Source organism: Amblyomma americanum, chromosome 6 (genome assembly GCF_052857255.1).
Source record: "Amblyomma americanum isolate KBUSLIRL-KWMA chromosome 6, ASM5285725v1, whole genome shotgun sequence".
Lineage (NCBI taxonomy): Eukaryota > Metazoa > Arthropoda > Arachnida > Ixodida > Ixodidae > Amblyomma > Amblyomma americanum.
Window position 1 is genome coordinate 114,893,743 of NC_135502.1, and position 22,366 is coordinate 114,916,108.

The 22,366-nt window shown below is 45.1% G+C and overlaps 1 protein-coding gene across 1 annotated transcript; it reads left to right on the forward strand.

The window, feature by feature from the left end:
• Positions 1–1,410: 1,410 nt before the first annotated feature.
• Positions 1,411–21,012, forward strand: LOC144094939 (uncharacterized). Its single transcript, XM_077628808.1, has 7 exons — positions 1,411–1,445; positions 3,847–3,897; positions 4,077–4,199; positions 8,297–8,466; positions 11,919–11,977; positions 13,804–13,869; positions 20,141–21,012. The coding sequence occupies exons 3-7, from the start codon at positions 4,110–4,112 to the stop codon at positions 20,284–20,286; spliced, it is 531 nt and encodes a 176-aa protein (XP_077484934.1). The 5' UTR covers positions 1,411–1,445; positions 3,847–3,897; positions 4,077–4,109; the 3' UTR covers positions 20,287–21,012.
• The last annotated feature ends 1,354 nt before the right edge of the window (positions 21,013–22,366 follow it).

Consider the following 22,366-nt stretch of genomic DNA (forward strand, 5'->3'; position numbering starts at 1 on the left):
GGCGTGTGCTGCTGACAGCTGGAACACGCAAGTCAGCGTTGCTGTGTATACTTTAGTAATCGAACGCACTCGTGCAAATGATCCATGCTCTCCAGTGTAGCTCGCTGCCGGATTTTGCGCATTTTCTATTTTAACTTCTACTCTACTATCGTTCAACGCGGCCAGGCTAGTGCGCCCGAAATTACTTGGACATAGTAGAGTGAGTGACGCTGATTAAGGTCGGACAACAAATGAGCTTTCGCTCATTCCGTGTCAGTAAAAAAAATAATAGTTTATTGATAAACCTCTGTAAAAATTTTATCTCCGGGATACTTACATTTCCGAGATGTTTCAGGCAACCGTCGAAAAAGAGATCAGCATTACTTGTATTTTTTTCTCGTGTGAGGAGCATGCAGCTGTAAGAGACGTCAAAAAATGTGTAAATAAGCTCTGAATAATTTTTTTTCTCAATAATCAACATGACCCTATTTCATCCGTGTCGCTACTAGAACACCCCAAGTGCACTTCACCCTGCAATAATGAATCAAAAGCCGCACGCAGTCCCTCCATGTACGGGCGCGAGCACGGCCCGGGCACTGCGACTTTAAACCCGACCCAAGCACGTCGGCTTGGTCCTGCCCGCTGCCCGGGCCGACCCGAGCCCGTGCAGGGCTCTAGAGAGAAAAAAAACGGGGCTTTTCACCGTCTTTCGTAATCAACGCCAGCTTTGCAGAACTGCAACGTCTGTCTACACCCTGATCGTATGTCACGCTTCCCATTTAAAATTTACCAATAAAGGACACGCTGTGACCGGCAGACAGTGTGCGAGAGGGCCTCGAGCACATCATGTGCACATGCCAGTCAGTTTGCGTCACAAAGAAGCTTCCTCATTAATTGAGAGCTGTAAACCATTAAATCGCAGTCTGACACTTTCTCATAATTTCGCCGACGTACCTTGTTAGCGCCTTTTAAGTTTGTGAGCTTGCGTTGTTTGCGTGTCATCCTTATTTTTCTCATCCGAAGCACCAGCATCCGAAACATCTCCAGAAACATAATATCCCCCTCCGCAAGGACACCGCGATGGCGTCTCTATAGTGGTACATAGCCTCGTCACGCTAACGCGCACTTTAGACAAGCGACTAGGTATACTGCGCTGTGGCGGTGTGGTTTTCTTGGTCCCCACCGTGACGGCTTCGCGCCGCTGCTTCTATATATGGGAGAAGCGAGCTCATTAATCTACTCTGTGCTGGATCACGAATGATGACGAATATCGTGCCTAGCGTGAATTATTAACGGCGTAATCATGGCTTCTAGTGAGGCGCCGTGAACGGATGGTGCGCTTATTGTGTCGTCACGCAGAGGTAGTAGGTATATAAGGGGCCCATCTTTAACGTCTCTTTAAAGTATCTGTCACACCTGTTTGTAGTCGCCTCTGTGGCCGATTTTTCCTTCGTCGATCCGCTAAGGTAAGTTAGCTGCTAAAATTTCTATTACAGTAGAATTTCAGTCGCATGTTAGTCCTTGTTTTCAGGGAGTCGAAAAAATTCACTATTTTGTCACGTAGCGGTGAAGGCAGTTCAGAAGTCAGGAAGAGAGTGAAAGGCTTTCAAAGGAAGCTCTTAATTGGGCTGACTTGCGTCCGCAAGAAACTGAATAACTCGGCAGCGGCGGTAACAACAAACGTGCTTGACGGTCGTCGAAGAACAGAACAACACCGCCGCTGTTGGCCGCGCTGAACTTAAAGATGTCAAAGAAGTTTCGAGTTAAGACGCGTGAAGCACATACGATAATCTCGAACTACATAAAACCTGTTGTGCAGAGCTACATACATTCCAGGTACATCTCGGCGCATCTCTAATCGCAGCCAAATCCACGTGCCGGCGGTTTGAGCGTGAAAAAACATTACAAACCTTCGATAATGGCCTGGTAATGCTGTGACATGAACAATGAAACAAGCGTGTTATCGAAGTAAGAAGAGCGATAACCTTCTTAACGTGTATAGCTGTACCTCCAGAAAGCAAATCCTTTTGACCCGTACAAAGCAAACGTTGAGTAACCGTCAGCGCGTTGCACTTAAGACAATGCACGTCTTAAGAACAGGCACCACACAATACTATGCTTATGGAGTCAGCCAAGACAAAGTGTCCTATTGTACTTCCTCATCACGACAGTGCATGCACTAGGAACCAGCAGAATACAAAGCGGCCTGCTGTTTCCACTGCATGGTTGCCCCGTGAGGCTTCCATCCTTTCTTACGTGCGCCCTTGAATAACACTGACGCCCGTGAACAGCAAGAAGCGATAGCATTCGCTGCATCGCAGCTACCCTCCCCCTCTTCCATACTGGAAATCTCAATGGACCACATGTATGTCACTTACGGTCACTGAGGATATCAGCGCAGTCTGCCCATCTGCCAAGCGTCGCCCCAAGCAACATGTAACCAGAATGGCACTAAGGCAGGAGAAAACATAGATTGCAATGGCTGCAGAAGTCGACTCCAGCAATATGTAATACAGTACACGAGGCTGACGCAAGCCTCGAAGCAGGCTTCGTGGGAGAATGTAGGTCCGTAACATGGAGATATGCGAATAGATAGCGGTCTGTGGTGATGCCATCGAACACACCGTCACCCACGCAACGCAATGTTAATCACACTGGTAGACATAAAGCCTGTCGGGTGTTTCAATACAACTTACCAGCGTATATTCCGCAAGTAATGCAACAATACTAGCCACAATACCTACGTGCAGCTGCACGTAGATATTATGTTCCACACCACTAAGAAATGATAGGGTATTTAAGATCTCATGAACTTCCACGACAAATTGGCAACAAGAAAGCTCCTATCCTATGTCCAGAAGACTTTAAGCCCAAGATTTGTCGCAAACAAGCACAAATCAAAAACAAAAGGCGCTCCGAAATGTTGGACTTAATGCAACTCTGCTCCCATCACCGCAAGCTGCCCTCAAACGACCGGGCTTCAAACACAAACACTGCTTATATTGCATATTAAACACTGCGGGTCGGCTGTCACCGCCTATATGTTCAGTCTGCCATGGGTGCTCCAACAACGAGCATCAACTAAGGAACTGCCCGTTTCTCAGGCACAGGCTGCACGAACTTGATCTCCCATTCCAACGGACCTCACAACCCGCAGAGTGGGCTACTTCCCCAGAGTGTGCCCAACAGATCTTGTGGTCATTCCGAGCATAGCCTATTTGTGATAGGCTGGAACTGGAGAGAGGGGTAGGATTTATGGGGGGGGGGAGAATTCCAAGCGAGAAATTGTGCGTAGAAAAACCATGCTGAACCCCATTTCTATTTGTTTGCAGAAGTCCAAGAAATGCGTGGTTTAAATCACATAGTCCTTCCATGAATACTTGTCTGGAGCAGGCAACAAGGGCACCGGAATTGGGGATTAAATAAACCACGTTCCTTCTATTTACCCCTTGTGGCGCAGGGCCACCATAGCAGCACTCCATTTGGGCATATTCTTCTGTTCGGACATGCTGCATACCCCGACAGAGTCTTATATTTGGAAAAAACAGCGCACCTTTAGACACGGACAGAGGCAGATATAACGACACAGCGCTGTGTCGTTATATCTGCCTCTGTCCGTGTCTAAAGGTGCGCTGTTTTTTCCAAATATGAGCTACCAACTAACCCGTTTGACAACCCTTGAGAGTCTTATAGAACCGCAGTTCGTTTTCTACTGTGCCGTCTCCTCTAAATACCCCCTGAGCAGACATTTTTAACCTCCACTCTTTGAGCATCATTGCCGGCGTGTGTCATCATTTCATAGCGTTTGTCTATGGTGAATGTACTCCATTTGTCAAACCTAAGCGAGCAACGGTGTTCGCTTCTCAGTCATATTGCAGATCCCTTACGGCTCTCCTACGGACCAAAAAATCCCGAAAGGTGAGGACGAGTGTTTTCCTTACCTTACACAGATTTAGAGCATAAGGGTTGCCTGGTATGGGCCAAGAAAACGCTTTTTTTTTTAATTACGGGTCGCTGGCTTTTCTTGGGAACAACCGAGAAGCTCTTTGGCTTGTTTTCACCGGCTTTACTACCGTATTTATTCTCTTCCTGCATAGATCGTTGTGAGAGCCGTGCTTTACTCTGCCAACATGAGAAGTAACGTTTGGCTAGCTTGGGCGTCAGCCGTCGGTTTTATTGGATGTGGCTGCTGCAGTACACCTTTGCAAGAATTCTACCAGGTACTTTTCGCCGTTGGGCATTTCTTCACACTGTGCTGCTTTGTAATCTCACATGCTAATAAGGCAACGTGGACTGTACGCCTGCATCAAAATATTGGGCAACTGGGTACACTGCGCTTGTTTGTGGAGGCTCCGTAATCTGAGAGTAACACGAACACCGTGAGGTTTTTCAAAGGAACAGTGCTGTAGCCAGGGGCCACCTCGAATGTTTTGAGCGTGCATGTCTCAAATCGCGGACCGTGAATCCCCGAAAGCCTTAATGACTCAGAGTTAGAGTGATTGTGTCAGAGTCAGTTGTGAAAATAAGAGCGAGTCTGTCTGAGCCAGGTTTACTTAGTGTCGATTAATTGAGCCGTGTGAGCGTTGTTGATTTCGCTAATGGTGGCATACTCAACAATCCTGGACAAAAACATTTTTCAACGGGATTTTTTTTATGTACGCAATTTTTCATATATTGAAAGATTTACTCAATATATCCGCAGACCTCCCGTTCGCAGAGCTGATTTTTTTTTTGCTAATAGCGTTTTTGCTATCGTCAAAAACGTTCCCCATTGGCTTTCTATGGCAATTCTAACTGCTGGATGCGAGCTACGGAAAAAGGTTAAGTGAATGCGCGAATGAACTTTGATTGTGACAAAGTTTAAAAGAAAGATTTCGCTACGCATCGGAAGAATGTACCATTGCCTCCAATATTTTCATAACTGTACCTTACAATATTCCAATATTCAAAATTTTTGTCCGAGGATGCAGGACATGATTGAATTCTTTTGCTCGGCTGTAATTTAAATGATTCAACCTTAATATTCCTTTGACCAGCATAACCGAACGCGAAAGCCTCCATTTTAAGCTTTCAGATGTTCACCAATGGGATTGCTCCTGCATAAATTTTGCCATTAGCTTGCCTGAAGAGGAGGAAATTATAGGGTACTATTTACTTGTGCATAATACTGTTACGTGGCGGCCAGCCGAAGAAAGAGACACGATGATCGATGGCAATGAGGCGATTTTAATGGCCGCTGGCCTAGCGCCAGCGCTCCTGCCCGCGCCACTGTACGGTTCGTCATCTTCTTCGTCACAATACATTGTACTAACTGTATAGACGTTACTCATTTGTTCTGACATCTTAACTAAGACCAAGTTGCGGTGCCCTTTGTGTGGTATTGATTATGTGCATTTGTTTAGTTTTTCGAGAATTATTCTGTACATCACTTGGATCTTTTTACATACGTAAATATCACAGTTTTATAACAGGAGCAACCGGTGCCAGAAGGGATCATTAATGTGCGACAGGAACTGGCAACGTCTATGCTCTTCGCAGAGTAAATATTACTTTACAGGCATATCCTCTGCAAACGACTGCTGTTGGCAAAAGTGCGTGCCGATTCTTGTGTTCTACAATATAAATCGGCGTTTCCAACCGGCAGGGTGCATTCGACCAACGCTGGTTTAAAAATATTCGCTTCATACTAGTTACGTCATCAAGAATACAATTTTATATATGTATACAATAGAGGTATTACAACATGACGCTCTGAAGTGTGAGACAGCCAAGAAATCTCTTATGATCTCCATACGGAGGAGGAGCGCTACTCTTAACGCTATACCGTTGAGAAAGCAAACGAACAAATGTGCAAGCAGGACCGGAGGAGCTAGATAAAATGAATGTTAAAATCAATGAATACACAATAAGCCCTGATGTGGCAGCTACTCTGCTCCCTTTTGAATTGAGGCTGAAATGTCCAAACGACACCGCCTTGCTTCGTTCCTCTCTTGCATCTCGAGGCTGTGGCGGCGCACACTTCCTAATCTCGGTGCTGTTGTCTTATCAATATCGGCTGTCAAGATCGATCTTCTTGGCGCTGACGTCTTCGTTCCGGTTCCACGGGCGCGAAACTCCGGATGCTCACGTAGTGGCCGCTTGCGCTTGCGTTCGCACTGAAGTACGCAAAGTTCCATTGTATAGCGAGTGATTGAGTAGAGGCGCGCACTTGAGCCACGCTAACGCCATGAAGTCGAAAAGTCTAACCCCTATTTAGAGAGTAGCCGATTGTGTTGTGATGAAAATATAGTCTGGCAAGAACTGGCGATCTAGGTGAGTCCGAACATGGTCAGGAAAATTGTTGTCCTGGGACGCAGATGTGACAGCGTCAATTCAGATTAGGCTCCTTAATGAAAAAACAAAAATTGAGACCAGGTACAGTGGGACAATACTAGCATCGCGACGACTTCAACGGGTGATACGTATGATTTGATTTGATATGCGTTGAAGTGGTATTATCTTGTAGAGAGTGGTCAGACCGCATGAAATGATGCAGTTGCCTAGAGACACGAAGATGAATAAAAAAAAAAAACAAGCGACTGGCCTGCGTACGTTTAGGCCTTAATAATGACAAGTATTTCATATTAGTAATAATCGTAAGATGCTTAATTCTTTTGCATGCGGTATTTGGAACGCTTGTCCAGCTGGACGCCCCAAATATAGCGGTGACAAACTCGGTCTGTGCGAATATGTTTAGCGATATTAATCGTTAGGGCAGTTGACGATACTGCTGCTTTCGAGATGAGTACCATAAATTCTGTCAAAGTTGGATTATTCAGTAATTAATTTTCACGCCAAACACTAATATTCAAAACATGTTGGCTTTACAAGCTACTCAGCCGATGACGAGAAGGTCAACTCTCTGTACAAAATATGACTGTTTCACGAGGACAGTAAATGAGTAATAAAGGCCTCATTCTCGCGCTGGGAGGGAAGGTACGTAGAACGGAGTGAAAGAAGAAACATAAATAGGCACCCTGTAGGAAGACTCTGTATAAATTTCAAACACCAGCGATTTTTTTTTAAATGTCGAAATGACATCACACAGAATACGGGAGCGCGCTGCTCGTAACATGTCGCCAACATCAAAACTGGGCCGCCGCGGTCGGGATCTGATCCCGCATCCTCGTGTTTGGCAGCCGAACTCCATGACCATTGAAAACCTCCACGGCGGCGACAACGCCACGAGGCGCAGGCTTACAAAAGTTCTCGACGGGTTTCACAAGCCAACAACAGTGCAGCTGTCTAAACTGTCGACTCGCTTCTGTATCATAGCCACAGAAAGCTGCCCCGATTATTCCAAGAAACTCAGCTTGGGAAGTCCTGTACGGAATAAAGAGAAAATGGGGATTTCAGAGGAACTTTGGAAGCCGCTATTACAAACACAAATACTCTCGTCTGTTGTACGACGCATAGCGAGACGCTGGTTGCATCCTTGTGCCGCATGACAAATACTCATATCACGAGTATTAAACACGTTGGACGTTCCCCTTTCGCCTCTTCACAGCGATCTTCCCCTGATCGGTCAGCTTTCGTTGAGGGATGAGGGAACGTGCGGCAGGATGACTTGCAGCACGATGCCGTCGTCAGGCTTACCTGCCATCTTTTTTTCGCGCGTTTTTTCTCACGCTGTGAACTTAGGTAGCCTTCGCATGTTGTCCTGAGCGTGGATAAAGACGTTCGTCGGCATCGCAAGATGAAACAAAAATAAGGGAACACTTAAGCTCCGCTTTAAGGGTATGACTCGATAGCGTCCTGTGGTCCTTTCTAAGTACACTGGTACTCATTAGCACACAGTCTTAAGATACCATTTTGGTAAAAACCACACGACGTACATATAAATCCCCGCTTGTTCCCGAGCCTAACAAGGGTGCCTTGCGTGCGCTAGTCGCCAGTGTGTCTGGCTCATAACCCAAATTTTTGTGGGTTAGAATCCACCCTAAGACCTAAAATTCTTGAAAAATTTCCTTTCGGGGAAATTATTTACTTTGTAAAATTGATTGATTTGAGACATTCGGTGACCTTTAATTCGCGTTACATGTCATGTTTCAATTACTTTCATTACACGCATGATTTCGCGTTTAACGTAGGCGTTGTGGAGTGCTTGAAATCCCCGCGCGTTGTCATGCGGCTGTGACGCCATGATGCTGTTGACCAATCAGGATTTTTCGCTGAGTGCCAACGATGCCGACGCCGGCTTTTCTGCGACACGGGACCCTTACGCTGTCGCGTAGAACTCAGTCAACTATTTCAAGGGCTCTCCTGTCTTTTTCCCCAGAACATCCACGACAAGGCCGTCTTGCTGCACCAGTGCCTCAGGAACGTGACTAACTTTGAGGACGTCGACTCTGTGGACGTGACTGCCTTCATCGACGGCAGGGCTCAACCCGACTGGCAGACAAACGTCACTGTCACGTCGACGTGCCTGAAGACTGGCGAACCGAAGAGGTATGCGATGTGATGCAAGACTAGTTGGCGAAGTTAAGAAAGGCAAGCGGATGCGAAGTAGACAGCGCGAGAAACATATGTTGGCTTGGTTTTGGTTTTGTGGGGTTTAACGTCCCATAGCGAAACAGGCAACAAGGGACTCCTTAGTGGAGGGCTTACGTAATTTCGACTGCCTGCACGAAACAACTAGCATTCAGGCACGTTCTATTACGAGCTCAGGAAGTCGGAAGGGTTAGTGAGGACACAGAACGCTTCTCGGGATCCTGGGGGTGGTTCAGTACCTGGAAGCGACGCGCCACGTGCCACCTCAGTGGTGCGTCTAATAGCGCCCACATTCCCCCCACCCCCTTTTCTTTTTCATGCGCTCGCGCTTATAGTGGCCATTCCCCGCATTTAGCCGCTTTGTGTCTGTCTGTCCGAAGCCTGTTTTGTGGCAGCCTACTCATATTAGTTATTATTTCTTTATTTATTCGCACCCTCAAGGTAGAACACTAGACAGAGGGGAGTAGGTGTCACTTCAGTAATTTCGAACATAAAAAAGGGGAAAAGAAAACACAGTATATTATGAAACAGGAAACAAAACTAAGGAGAAACATGTTCCTAATGACGTCTACTGCGAAAACATGAATACAATACAGTGTAAAGCACTCTGACATACAGCGTAACCGAATAACAATGGACAGTGCGAATTGAAACAGTGATAGCCGTCCAATTGTTGCCAATGAAGAGGGGAGATGGTTCCAGTCCACAGGTATCAAAGGTGTAAATGAGTCAGAAAATACTTTGGTGTTGCATGAAATTAAGCCAATTTGTGTACGTGATCGAAGCGTGAGGATATATATATATATATATATATATATATATATATATATATATGTGGAGAGCACACGAACAATTCTTCGTGCAGTGTTTCGTGATAAAATACCGTTTGTGACAGAGGAACAGGACCGCATGGTTGCGGCGCGTTGCTAGCAGCGGTAAGTCGAGATTTGATTTCATGGTTGGTACGCTGGCAGCGCGGTGAAATTTTGGTAAAGTGAAACGCGCGGATTTATTCTGGAACATTTCTATCTGGTTTGTAAGGATTTCAACACCTGAGTCCCATACTACCGATGCGTATTCTAATTGCGAGCGGATGACGGCTTTGTAAAGAACACCTTCGTCTTAGTAGGGGCTGAAAAAAAGTTGCGTTTGAGGTACCTGAGCATGCAACTAGCTTTGTTGACGGCGTATTCTGTGTGTGTTTTCCAAGAAAGAGTGGAAGTGATGTAAGTGCCGAGGTACTTATGACTGGACTGCTTCTAAAGGGTTACCCTCTAAGTGATACTATGTTGATAAGTTTCTGGGTGAGTGGGAAACGCGCATGAGTTTACATTTGTTTACGTTTAACGCGATATGCCATTTTCTGCACCAAAGGTCGCTGTTGTAAATGTCGACCTGCTATGTAAAGCGCGGGTGTCATTGTTAGGCGTTATTTCACGGGAAATGACGCAATAATCGGCAAATAGTTGGATGGATGATGGAACACAGCCAGGAAGGTCATTAATACAGATTCAAAAAAGTATAGGCCCAAGCACTGTACCTTGAGGAACACCGGAGATAACAGGATGCAGGGGGGGGGGGGGTAACATCGTTGGCAGTAACGAACTGCTGACAGGAGGTAAGAAAGCACTAGAGCCATTTTAGTACGTTAGTATCAAGTTCTACAATGCGTGATTTTATCAGCAGTAGCTGGTGACATACCTTATCAAATGATTTAGCGAAGTCTAAAAATATGCAATCGGCAATGAACCGACAGTCGAGACTGGCATGTGGTTTATTTATGGACGAACAAAAGAAGCTGCGTTTTACATGAGTATATCATGCGAAAGCCGTGTTGACCGTGGGAAAAAAAAAGAGTTAGATTCCAGAAACGTGACGATTTGCTAGGAGAGGACGTGTTCTAATACCTTACTAGGTACGTTTGTTACTAATATATGCCTGTAGTTACGCGGAGAGTGTTTGGATCCAGATTTCTGCGCTTGAACCACCTTCCCTATCTTCCCATCTGACGGTAATTCACCGTTGTCTATGACCGCTGGATAGATAGATAGACAAAGAGGAGGAGGGAAAGGCAGGGATGTTAACCAGAAATGTGTTCCGGTTGGCTACCCTGCACTGGGGAAGAGGGATTAGGGGACTAAAAGGAGGAAGAGAGAAGGGAAAAAGGGCACAACACACACACACACGCACAACGCTGTCACAATTTGTCACTCAATCCAGTCGTTCTCAAGTAGGCAGAGTGCCTTGTATGCTTTGAGGGCAGTCGGCTGCTGTGGCCACGGAATGACCGCTGGAATATTTAAGCTAATATTATATATGAATACAGTTTGGTGCTTTTTAAAAACTTGGCATTAATATTGTCGACGTCAGCAGCTGAAAATAATTTCAGGTTGTTAATAATTTCAGCTACACCGTCAGACTGAACCGCCACCAGATACCTTGGTAAATAAATGTAACCGTAAAAGGTAGGAACCTCATCAAAGGAAGGAGTCGAGAAACAGCTTGAAAACACATTATTCAGAACACTCGCGCAATTATTATCAGTTACGGATTCATCATCATAACCTGTTAATTCAATGCGTTCAGTTTCTTTCGGGTTAATAATCTTCCAAAATTCTTTACAGTTTTGAAGTAATTTCTTAGGTAGTGTGTTTTCAGCAAAGTATATTTTGCTCTCCCCCCAGCGGAAATGTACTCATCATTCGCTTCATGGTACAATTCTCAACGGGTCTGATTATGAGATGATTTAGCCACTTGCTGATTTAGCCAGATGATTTGAGCGGCAGCTCAATTAATCGTGAGAGGCTGCTCGGGCAGAGCAGCCTGGATCGCAACCCAACCCAAGCAACCCACCAATGGCAGCACCTGCCACCGTAGGGCAGTTGTGCATCTCTTTACTGCTGCACCACTGCACCAGGAGTATAAGAATACTCTCAGGGATCCATGAATTTCGAGAATGACCAATTCCGCACATGTGAACATTAACTCATTATCGCTATCCGAACAACTGTCATCCGTGAACACTCGATCTGAACAACGGAACCGAAGCGAAAACCGAAATGCTAGCGTATCTAATTCGCATTTGGCTAACTACGCGAATCGACCATCATTTTGTTTTTTGTTTTTGTTTTGCAGGGCCATTCATAGAGTCTGTGGGCTGCTTGGAGATCTCGCGGTTAAAGAAAATCGACTAGTCCCAGCCTGTGGTGTCTCCCCTCGTGTCCGTGTTCGTCTTGCGCTGTGAATGTTGTCATTCTGAGATCAATGCAGTGTTTTGCACGTTTTAATATCGACAGTTAAGAAAAAAATACAAGAAGCGCTCGTGTTCTATATTCTTATACGTCTCACTTTATTACGCTAACCTCTGTAAGACAAAGACCCTTCCATGCTATATCAGTCTTTCCTTTCAGAGTCTTTGTCACAGCCACGTACGATGAGGAGAGCGACAGTGTGACCGCGGTAACCGAAGGTGAGTTGAAAGTTCACTGTCGTACCGGTTTCACGACGTATGTATACTCGGCTGAACTGCTTTTTAGTCGCGCGAATGGAGTTCATTTTTTTACGCTCAGAGCCCTAAGGTATTTCGTCCGGGAGTGGGGTCAATTCATAAGCGAAACATGAGGGCAAATAAAATAATTGCATTCATAGTACCAGGGACTCACCTAGAAAAAAGAATTATTAACTTCAGGAAATGCAGCGTTGTCTGGGGTTACGGGTACATGCCACGGGGAAGGTTATTCTAACTGGCACAACTTTTCGGTTCTCGGTGTACGAAAGTATCGCGAAGGCATTTTGTGGAACAAGCTCATTCATGGGCACAGTCACTTACGTGTCTGATCGGGCGTCTAGAAATGCGAACCGTGCCGTTTAATTGCGCGGTTCAAAAAAGTATGTTTTGCAGAAATTATCTCATGCTTGTACTTTTCTCTGAGAAAAAAAAGACCGTATTGTAGACGCGCCCACGAAACACTCGGCGGTGCATAACTGCTGCAGAAGTGCATCCTGTGCACAATTTTGCAATTGGTGCCGGATCACTGCTCTGTTCCTCTGCTTTTCTTATCGTCTTGTTGTTCCTATCGCGGGAGCTTCTTTTCTTCTTCTTCCTTTTGAAACATGGCACATACCCACGTGGGGAGATTTGCTTAGGTGTATAGCGGCATAAACAAGTAAAGCTAACAAGGAAGGGAAGTTTCTTTTGCAAGCCTGTCTTCTTCGTCTACTTCTCCTTCCTCTGTATTTTCTTCCGCAAGCGATAAAATATCGATGATGGTTATCCGTGTTATCCAAGCAAGCACCTGTTAAGCTCTTGTGAAGTCATTTGTATAACATGAATAACCTGTCCTCCCAGCTACGGGTTCATGTATGCGTGTTACTCACATGCACAAAGTCTACGCTTGTAATGGCATGGGCTATCTTCAAGGCCATCCGTGTGAGCGCTGGAGTGTGGACTCAAAACATTTGCAGCGGGGAAATGTGGCATCCAAACGCTGGAATGAATTTATGCATTAAAGCAAAAATTCACCTCACCTACTCAAAAAGAGGAAGAAGGCTCGGCATGTTAGGTAGTGTGAATTAATTACCTGAGTACAGGTGAATAGCCACCCGATTCTTGGCTGATCCCCAGTGTGGGTATGTGCCATCTTTTGATAGGCTAACAACAACAACAACAACAACAACAACAACAACAACAACAACAACAACAACAACAACAACAACAACAACAACAACAACAACAACAACAACAACAACAACAACAACAACAACAACAACAACAACAACAACAACAACAACAACAACAACAACAACAACAACAACAACAACAACAACAACAACAACAACAACAACAACAACAACATTAAGGCACCAAGTAGGCGCAAGGCGAGCGCAAAAATTATGCGACACTGCTTTCCTCGATGACACATCCCGCAGAAGAATATGCACTCTAAACAGAAGTGAGTAAAAAGAGAGTAAGTTGTCCTCTAGCGCGATTCCTTTTTTATAAAAAGGGAATGCCCTAAAGGACAGCTTACTCCCTGCTTACTCCCATATTTACGTATATTGGTGTTTAGAGTATACTGCCGGGCACGTTGGCGTTTACGTGAAAAAAAAAAAACCAGCGAGAAAAGACGCAAGACCAGAGGAAGACGCACACAGACTGTCGCCGGACAGAAGTTGGCGTTTCAGTATGTGAAAATAAAGATAACATAATGTGAATGTAGACAGTGGTAAAAAAGTCTTGCAGTTTTTTTCTACTCGCATGCCCGAATGCTGCCTTGTTTCTTCTACTGCTTGCAGGCACGTCGGTCGTGCTTTACATGCCACTCCAACCATACAACCAGAAAGGCTACTTCTTCAAGCAGCGTAAGTTCCTCGCTCCAGTACTAATCACGAACATCCCTCACTGCTTACATCTTTCGACCTTCAAAAGGCTTAGGGGTGGGGCACATCATTTCATTTTTCTTATTTATTTCAATGGGCAAGCAACTCCTACAGTTCTAATCTTGGCGCCTTTTCAGAGTGGAAAACCGCTCAGTGGTGTCGTTCTGTACTTTTCAATCGAGTACACTGGCACACATGCTAAAAAAGCTCCCCTTTCGCGAAAAAACTGTGAAAGTGTTTTTAAAAATTTTTAATGGAGCTCAGTATCAGAAACACCTGTGCTGATTTCATTACAGGTATATTGAAGTGCCTCCCCGGTAATTTTTTAGCTCAGAACAAAGCACTATTTTGCTTGCGTGTACCATAATTAGTAGGGTATTGAACGTTATTTTTTTTCCAGAAGGTAGAAAATTTGGGAGGTATGCTCATTACGCGGAGTAAAATATTAAGAAAACTGAAGCGGTAAAAACGCCACAAAAAGTAGGCCGGTAGAATAAATACTTCATTGGGTACGGCTTACGTTAAAAGTGTAATAAACCGCAATATTTAGCACGATTTCAGTGCTCGAAAGCGTAGTCAACAACCCGCATGTATAACTCGCTTAGCTGCCTACAACGAATTGTGAAAGGAGCGCACCTTGAGTTCTCTACCATACAGTCTGCACTGTATAAATGGGAGTGCGCTAGAGGGCAGCTTACACCCTTTTTACTCCCTCACAGGCGTATTTGTGTTTAGGGTGAAACTCACAGCACTGAGAGCGAAGCCCAACCAAAACAAGTTCCTACTATCCACGAGAGGCAGGCCAAACAGAGATATCCTTTGCGGCAAGCCTATTAGCCCTCGAAATTTTTATGAATATGCTTATTGGCTGTTTTATGGCATACGGTTTATGGGGGTTTAACGTCCCAAAGCTACTCAGGCTATTAGAGACGTTGTAAAGTGAAGGGCTCCGGAAATTTCGACCGCCTGGGGGTCTTTAACGTGCACTGACATCGCACAGCACACGGGCCTCTAGAACTTCGCCGCCGTCCCGTAGGTGAGGTGCAGAAGTTTTGACATTCGCAGATGGTACTTTAGATCATTTACATTATGTATTATTGGGGACATGAATGGCCACATCGTGGATCAGGATGGATACACAGATTGCAACGGTAACGCAATGCTAGAACTCTGCGGACAGAGCGACCTAGTTATTGTAAATAGAGAAACTTAACGTGAGGGGCAAATCGCAAGGGAGTTTCGGAACAGGCGGACGACCATTGACTACTGCCTAGTGTCGTAGGAAATCTATAGCAAGCTCGCAAAAATAGAAATAGACGAGAAGGAGAAAGGAAGTTTGGGAAGTGACCGTAAACGTATTAGTTTGCAGATGGGAGCCCTGATCAAAAGAGAAAGGAAGGACACACAAAGACCACAGAGAATGTTTACTGCATTTCGCACTGATTTATGCTACGTTGGAGATGACGATGAGCGGGCAGTGCCGCGGGACTGAGCGCTCGTGCTAGGCCAGCTGCGCACAGACAAGGGAACATAAAACGGACGATTTTGCTCGGAGTTGGTGCCCATCGGATTAGTGCTTATTCGCTAAAAAAGGAACGCAAATTTAAACGACGAAGAAAGGGCTCTAATAGCAGCAGGCGATGAGGAAGCAATATAAAAGCGCGCGATGGAAAAGTTGGATTATAATCGGAACGACAAATTGGTACGAAAATGAAGCAAGTAAAAGTGAACAACCTCTGTAAAGAAAAGAGGAAGCCACGAAGCTAGTGGAATAAGGAAACTCAGAAGGCCATCGAGCAACGTATAGGGTGGCCTCAAGGGAACGGAGAGAGGTAAAGAAGGCGCAGTTTTCTCAAGAGGAAATCGACCAAAAATGGGAATCTTATTGACGAAAGGAAGTGGAAGTAGACATCCTCGTCTAGAGTAAAATAAAGCAGTGCACGGATCGCTGGATGGCTTAAGTTTAACATGCAACGAAAAGTGGGCCAAGAAAATTTGGAACCATGTAAGCTGACTAGGTAAAAAGAAATAAAGAAGTAGGAACTGATTTATAATGCTGAAGGAAAATGTTTAGAGGAAAAAGACGCTGTGAAATACATTACATCAGTTATAGCTGAGTCATTTAGGAGCGATGATATATGTTAATCTCCCCGTATAGAGAAGCAGCACAGGACAGCATAACGGAAAGGATCTTCGAACTGATCCACCCAAACTGAAAAGAAAGACGAAATTCCAATCAAGCTGAATAATGAACGGGTTCCAAGAAGCAAGTAAGCGTTGTTAAAAGTATTTGAAATAGTCATATCAAATAAGCAAATTCGAGACAGCTGACGACAGATTAGAATGAACTCGATTTATAAAGAAAAAGGGTGTAAAACGGGCATAACATACCTCAAACCGATTGCAACAACATCTGTTGCACAAAGGCTGACAATGCAGGCGGCAAAATTAAAAATTTAGACATGGTTTTTGGTTTATGGGTTTATGGGGGTTTAACGTCCCAAAGCGACTCAAGCTATGAGAGACGCCGTAGTGAAGGTCTCCGGAAATTTCGACCACCTGGGCTTCTTTAACGTGCACAATTTAGACATGGATAGAAAATATTAAGTACTAGGAGAACTTCAGAACGGGTTCAGAAGCGCTGTGCGCTTAGGTGATGCCTTGTTTGTGGTTACCTAATGCATAGAAATAGCTACGGCGGACAACAAACTTCTGTATTTAGCCTGCTTGGACGTAAGCAGTGCTTTCGACAGCGCAAATATAGAACTCCTGTGAAACATGCGCAAGGATGAAGTTACCGGTAATGAGATAAATGAATTCTTAAGGGAAGGTATACCGAAATAATAAACGTGAAGTTTCATACGGGAAGGGATAAGAAGTGCGACAACGGTATAGGCACGCAAATCATTAAGGCAAGGTTGTCAAATTTGGAAGGAAGGCTACAATAAAGTAATCCAGGTTATAATCTGTTGTACATATCAGGTGGAACGATCGTTGAAGAGTGGTTCCTGTATTTAATGCATGCCCGATGGTATTGCTATCCCGGAAGATTTGCAGACTGTGTTTAATTCATGTGGAGACGAAGGAGGCGCTCTAGGCTTCACTTTTAGCGCAATTAAGTCAGTTCTGATGATTTTCAACGATTAAATTCATCAGGTGCTTACACTACTAGGTCAGGAGATACCCAGAGTGGCAGAGTACAAATATTTTGGGGTATGGGTAAACAAAGGACAGGTATACATGGAAAAGCACGAACAGACAATTAGGGCGAAAGGCCGAAGAGATGTGATAACGAACGTACGGCAATATGGGGTACAACAAGCATAAAGTACTGAGAGTCATTTGGAAAGGAATGACGGTGCCAGAGCTTACTTTTGGGAATTATGCAGAAGTTGAGTCGGGACTAGAAATAAATCAGAGCTGCTCTAAGATTACCACTATGTGCCCACGGCAAAACCACAAATGAGGAAGTACAGGGAGACATGGGCTGGGCATCGTTCTAAGTACGGGACGCTCAGAGTAAAATGTTATATTAAGAACGCGTGAGAACATTGGGCGATAACAAGGGGGCAGCTGAGGTATTTAAATACATATACAGAAAGAGAGCCAAGTCACAATGGCAGAAATGGACTGTAGAAACTAACCAACAAGTGTGCAGGAAACAACGACGGAGAAATAAAGAGCTTTAAATGAGAGGTAAAAACGTAGAAGGGAAGAATTGTAATAATGCAGTGGTAAAGAAGCAAACTATAACTAGATAGAAATTGGAAAAGGAAAATGAGGAAAGAATCGTTCTATGTTAACTCGAGAGGCAGCGCTGTACCTTTTGTAGCTAGATCAAGATGTCTTAGAACGCGACGCTATAGAGAGAAACTTAACCAAGAAGATGACGCATGTGCAGTGTGTGATTAATCTTTAAAAACAACTGAACACCTGATCCTATATAAATGTGGCAGTATCCATCGGGATGTCGATGCAGGCACATCCACTCTTCCTGTTGCCCTAGGGCTTAGAGATAACAAATTTAATGCGAATAAATCTGCGGTAGAAGTTAGCAACAAAAAAAAAGCCAGTAGTGGTTTAACTATGTTACACCGAATGATCTAGCGATAGCTGTTCTTGCTCCTACTATGATTTGGCTGTTTCTTACCTCTTTAGGCTTGACTTGTTGCTTGCGGCTGTTATGTGTGTGTTTTGGCTCGAATTGTCAAATTTGGGGACTACCGTTGTGTCGAGCACATTCAAATTAGCCTGGACATCGATTTTGGTCTAAATCGATGAAGGTGAAGTTTTCGGGGTGGGGCAGACCAAAATTTGGGAGCGGCCCGGGTCAAATTTGAAGGCTATACCATCGTTTTTAGCGCATTCACGTTAGCCTGGACATCGACTTTGGTCTAAATTTATTTCGGAGGTGTGCCAAACTTTGGTATGCCCCGGGTAAAATTTGGAGACCACTATCGCGTAGAGCACATTCAAATGAGCCTGGACATCGATTTTTATTCATATCGATGAAGGTCAAAATCTGGGGGGTGGGGTGGGCAACTTTTTGGAAACGACCCGGGTCTAATTTGAAGACACCATCGCATTGGATACATTCAGAGTATGCTTCGGCATCTGACTTCAGGCTGTCGCTATGAAACTAAGTCCGCAGGTCATTTCAATAATGTCATATACTAAACCAGACTGAAACTCGAGTTTTGCATTGAGTAGAGCTATCGCTCTAAAAGCGATTGGAAGACTGGTAGCTCAGAAACAGAGCGGTGCCGCAATGTTGCAAGTTCTAGGATAAAAATTGTATTTAAAGAAAAATGGCGAAATTATAGATAATAGCGCTAAGCTCGGCCGATAACCTGTAGAAATAAAAAAAAAAAGCTGAGCATGGTGGAAACTACCATCATCCCGTTTCAAAAGGGACGCTCCTAACTTCCATCGATCCGTTTTTTCGACGCCAAAAAAAAAAAGTATGCCTGAAAGCATTCAATATCATCAGCACCAAAGGACGCGCCAGAAGAATGGGGCGAGTTTATTACGCGTAGGAGAAAAAAAAAAGGTACTTTTTGACAGCCAAGGTATGGGGTCTGCTCATTACGAGATTCGCGTTCATTAACCTAGAAAATATGGTACGTACATACGTGCAAGTTAACCTGAACCATATTTGCCAAAAGTAACCAGCCGGCATGGATTGCGTCTCAGTCTATACTGGCGCAGTTTATGCACACCTCAAGCTTTGAATCTCAGTAAGGTAAGGAGAATCCTTGTCTCCACCTTCCAAGGGCTTCTCGTCCTTGCCGCAAGGGCTTTGCTGTAAACACGAACAGCTTACTCCTTTTTTACTCCTTTCTGTTTAGAGCGTAGTGAGCAAATACGGTGCATGCCACAGCTACGCTCTTACAGCTTATACGCTCGCCAACTCGCAAAGTTCTCGTGGCACCAAATCAAATCGGATCGTTTTATTTTGCACGACGACGGCCGCTGACAATGCGGCGCTTATTCGCGTGGCACTGGCGCGTGCCTTGCTGGACTCATGGCAGTCCACAGGGGGGAGGGTGGGGGGCTACGGGCCTAATAGTAATAAATAATATTTAGTCATCAGGAAATGAAAGGCGCGGCGACTGACTCACTTCTCAGAGGATACCTCAACTGCTCCGCGAGGGAACGGAGAAATGTTTGATTTGGTTTATGGGGGTTTAGCGTCCCAAAGTGACTTTGGCTATGAGGGACGCCGTAGTGAAGGGCTCAGAAATTTCAACCACCGGGGGTTCTTTACCGCGCACTGACATCGCACTGCACACGGGCCTCTAGAATTTCGCCTCCATCGAAATTCAGCCGCCACGGCCGGGATCGAACTCGCGTCTTTAGGGTCAACAGCTCAGCGCCATAACCACTCAGCCATCGCGGTGACGAACGCAGGGAGTGATAGAAGAAAAGAAGAAAGAGAGGAAGAGGTGCCGTAGTGGTGGGCTCCGGAATAATTTCGACCGCCTGGGGATCTTAAACCATGCACCGACACTGCACAGCACACTGGCGGCTTTTGCGTTCTGCCTCCACCGAAACCCGTCCACGCCGGCCGGGTTCGAACCCGGGAACTCCTAAGTAGGCGAGCGCTCTAGTAACGACTGAGCCACCGCGGTTGGGACCTACGGGCCTCCCTCGGCGAGCAACAGGAGGCACGAGGGAGAGGAAGAAAAAACTTGGAGGAATGGAAAGGCGGAGGACGACAGTTGCAGCAGGCGGATGCTTTGCTCTCTTCCAGGCAACAAGGCAACGGATGAGGTGGGCTTCAAGTTTTACGACACCGAGGAGACCTGCGAAAATGCCAAAGCTATGGCGGAGGAAGTCTGCGGAAGCGACGCCTGCAACCTAGACTATGTGCGCAGGGGCGGCCGACAGACCGACTGAGCCAGCCGTCACCGCACTCGTTTTGCAAGTGCTCTATAATGCCCAAGTGTTTTTTCTCAGCAAGAAAGTAGTTATGGTGCGTTTTCCTGCTGCATTATTTTTCTTCAATGTGAAAAATTGCTAATTTTGTGCTTAATTATACCATTTTGGTCGCTATCGTCTGTATTTCATGATTGGTGTCTTTTCTCTGGGACCTAATGTGTTTGCTAATTTGTTACTGTCGTGTGTGCATTCATATTGGAAAGCGCTTTATTTTTCTTCTAAACAAAGTTTCGTTTCTTTTTTTTTCTGCTTAGTCACCGGTGTTATGATGTCTAAGCAGGGGTTTAGGCCTCTTCAGGAGGCGTTCTCTGCCTGCTGCCTTTTGCCTCACTCGGAGGGCATATTGTATACCACTCTAAACGTTAATACGCCTGTATGGGTGAAAACGAAGTACTTTTAAAAGGGTGTGCATTATAGAACAGTTTATTCCCTTTCTACTCCTTTCTGTTGAGAGTGTATCTATATAGGGCGAAATAAATACAGTTGTGTTCTGAATATTTACTCACAATAGCAAACACTTGCAGACTGAGAGGCGAACTAATACTAAAGCGACAAAAAGAAAGAGCCGCGAATAAAATTCGGACAAAAATATCCAAGTGATCGAGAACAGGTTGTCGCAAAAAATGGGGTTAGCAACAGGGCCAGTATTTGATAAGACCTATTATGAAAAGCACTTCCAGTCGGGTTCTGTACTAATTATGAACGAATAAAAGAAAGTTTATTCCTCTCTGCCTTTCCCGTCAATACCCCCCCCCCCCTCTCTCTCCACTGCTGCAAGTGACAATGTAGCTTTTTGTCGGTCGAAGCACGGCAAGAAATACGAGGGGCTAGTAATGAATTGACGACTCAGGTGGAGGTGATGGTTGATGGTGTGAAAGAAACAAAAGCTAGTTTGCTTTGGTGCTCGTGAAAAGCGTATAAAATATTTTTTTTTGTTTTCATAGATGAGGCGCTGTTTGTACGTTTAATGTCGAAGACTGCTGAGTTATTCGGGAGCAATTAGTGTCGAAAGGGAAAGGTCTCAGATATATGAAGCATAATCAGTTTAGGTCGAACTAATATCCGGTACACTTGTGGTTTAACCACAGCAAGGTGCATTTAAAATATTGCAGAGTTGACGGTTTGCCCAGTTGCTAATTTTTACTCGATCTGATGCAAGCAGTGTCACATATTATGTGCACTCCTGAATATTTCTAGGCTGAAACATTACGAACTAGTGTTATTGAGAACTTGTCCTTCTCAATATACATGTTGCTGCGGCAACTTGTCGTTCATATACACTAATATCAGAAGCTTTTTGTCTAAACCCGGTGGTTTTCGTAATGTTTACATGAGATTCCCGAATTTAACCTAACCATTCTTGTTGAAACTTGACTCAATAAACCAATCACCGACTCTGAAATTATTCCCCTTTCACTTGAATTCTTGGTTTATGGTTTATGAGGGTTTAACGTCCCAAAGCGACTCAGGCTATGAGGGACGCCGTAGTGAAGGGCTCCGGAAATTTCGACCACCTGGGGTTCTTTAACGTGCACTGACATCGCACAGTACACGGGCCTCTAGAATTTCGCCTCCATCGAAATTCGACCGTCGCGGCCGTGATCGAACCCGCCCTTGAATTCAATATTCTTCGTCGCAACACCAGCAATAGCCTTCTCTACCGCAGCAACAACCTACTCTGTTAAGCTTGCCTCCACAGCAGTAGCGGTCGTGCGGACAATACTTGCGTACGAGATGTCTTCTGTCAAGTAGGGCGTAAACATCCGCGCGCGAGCAGCTGTCACGCGGAATAATGTCCAAGACATTCTTTTCATCGGCACGCTTCGGACAAAAAGTATGGTGGGGTAGCCTAAAAAGAATGTAAACAATTAAGCCCCTGCCTGTGCTACTACGTATAACAGGCTTAACGCACGCTTCGGACAGGTGGGATCGTCAGCTGTGTGATCAGAGTGGCAAAGGCAGCAGCTAAACGACCCAGAAGTACAAATATCTGAAGCATGATCACCGCCGCAAACGCGGCATCGCGTTGCCGACTTGC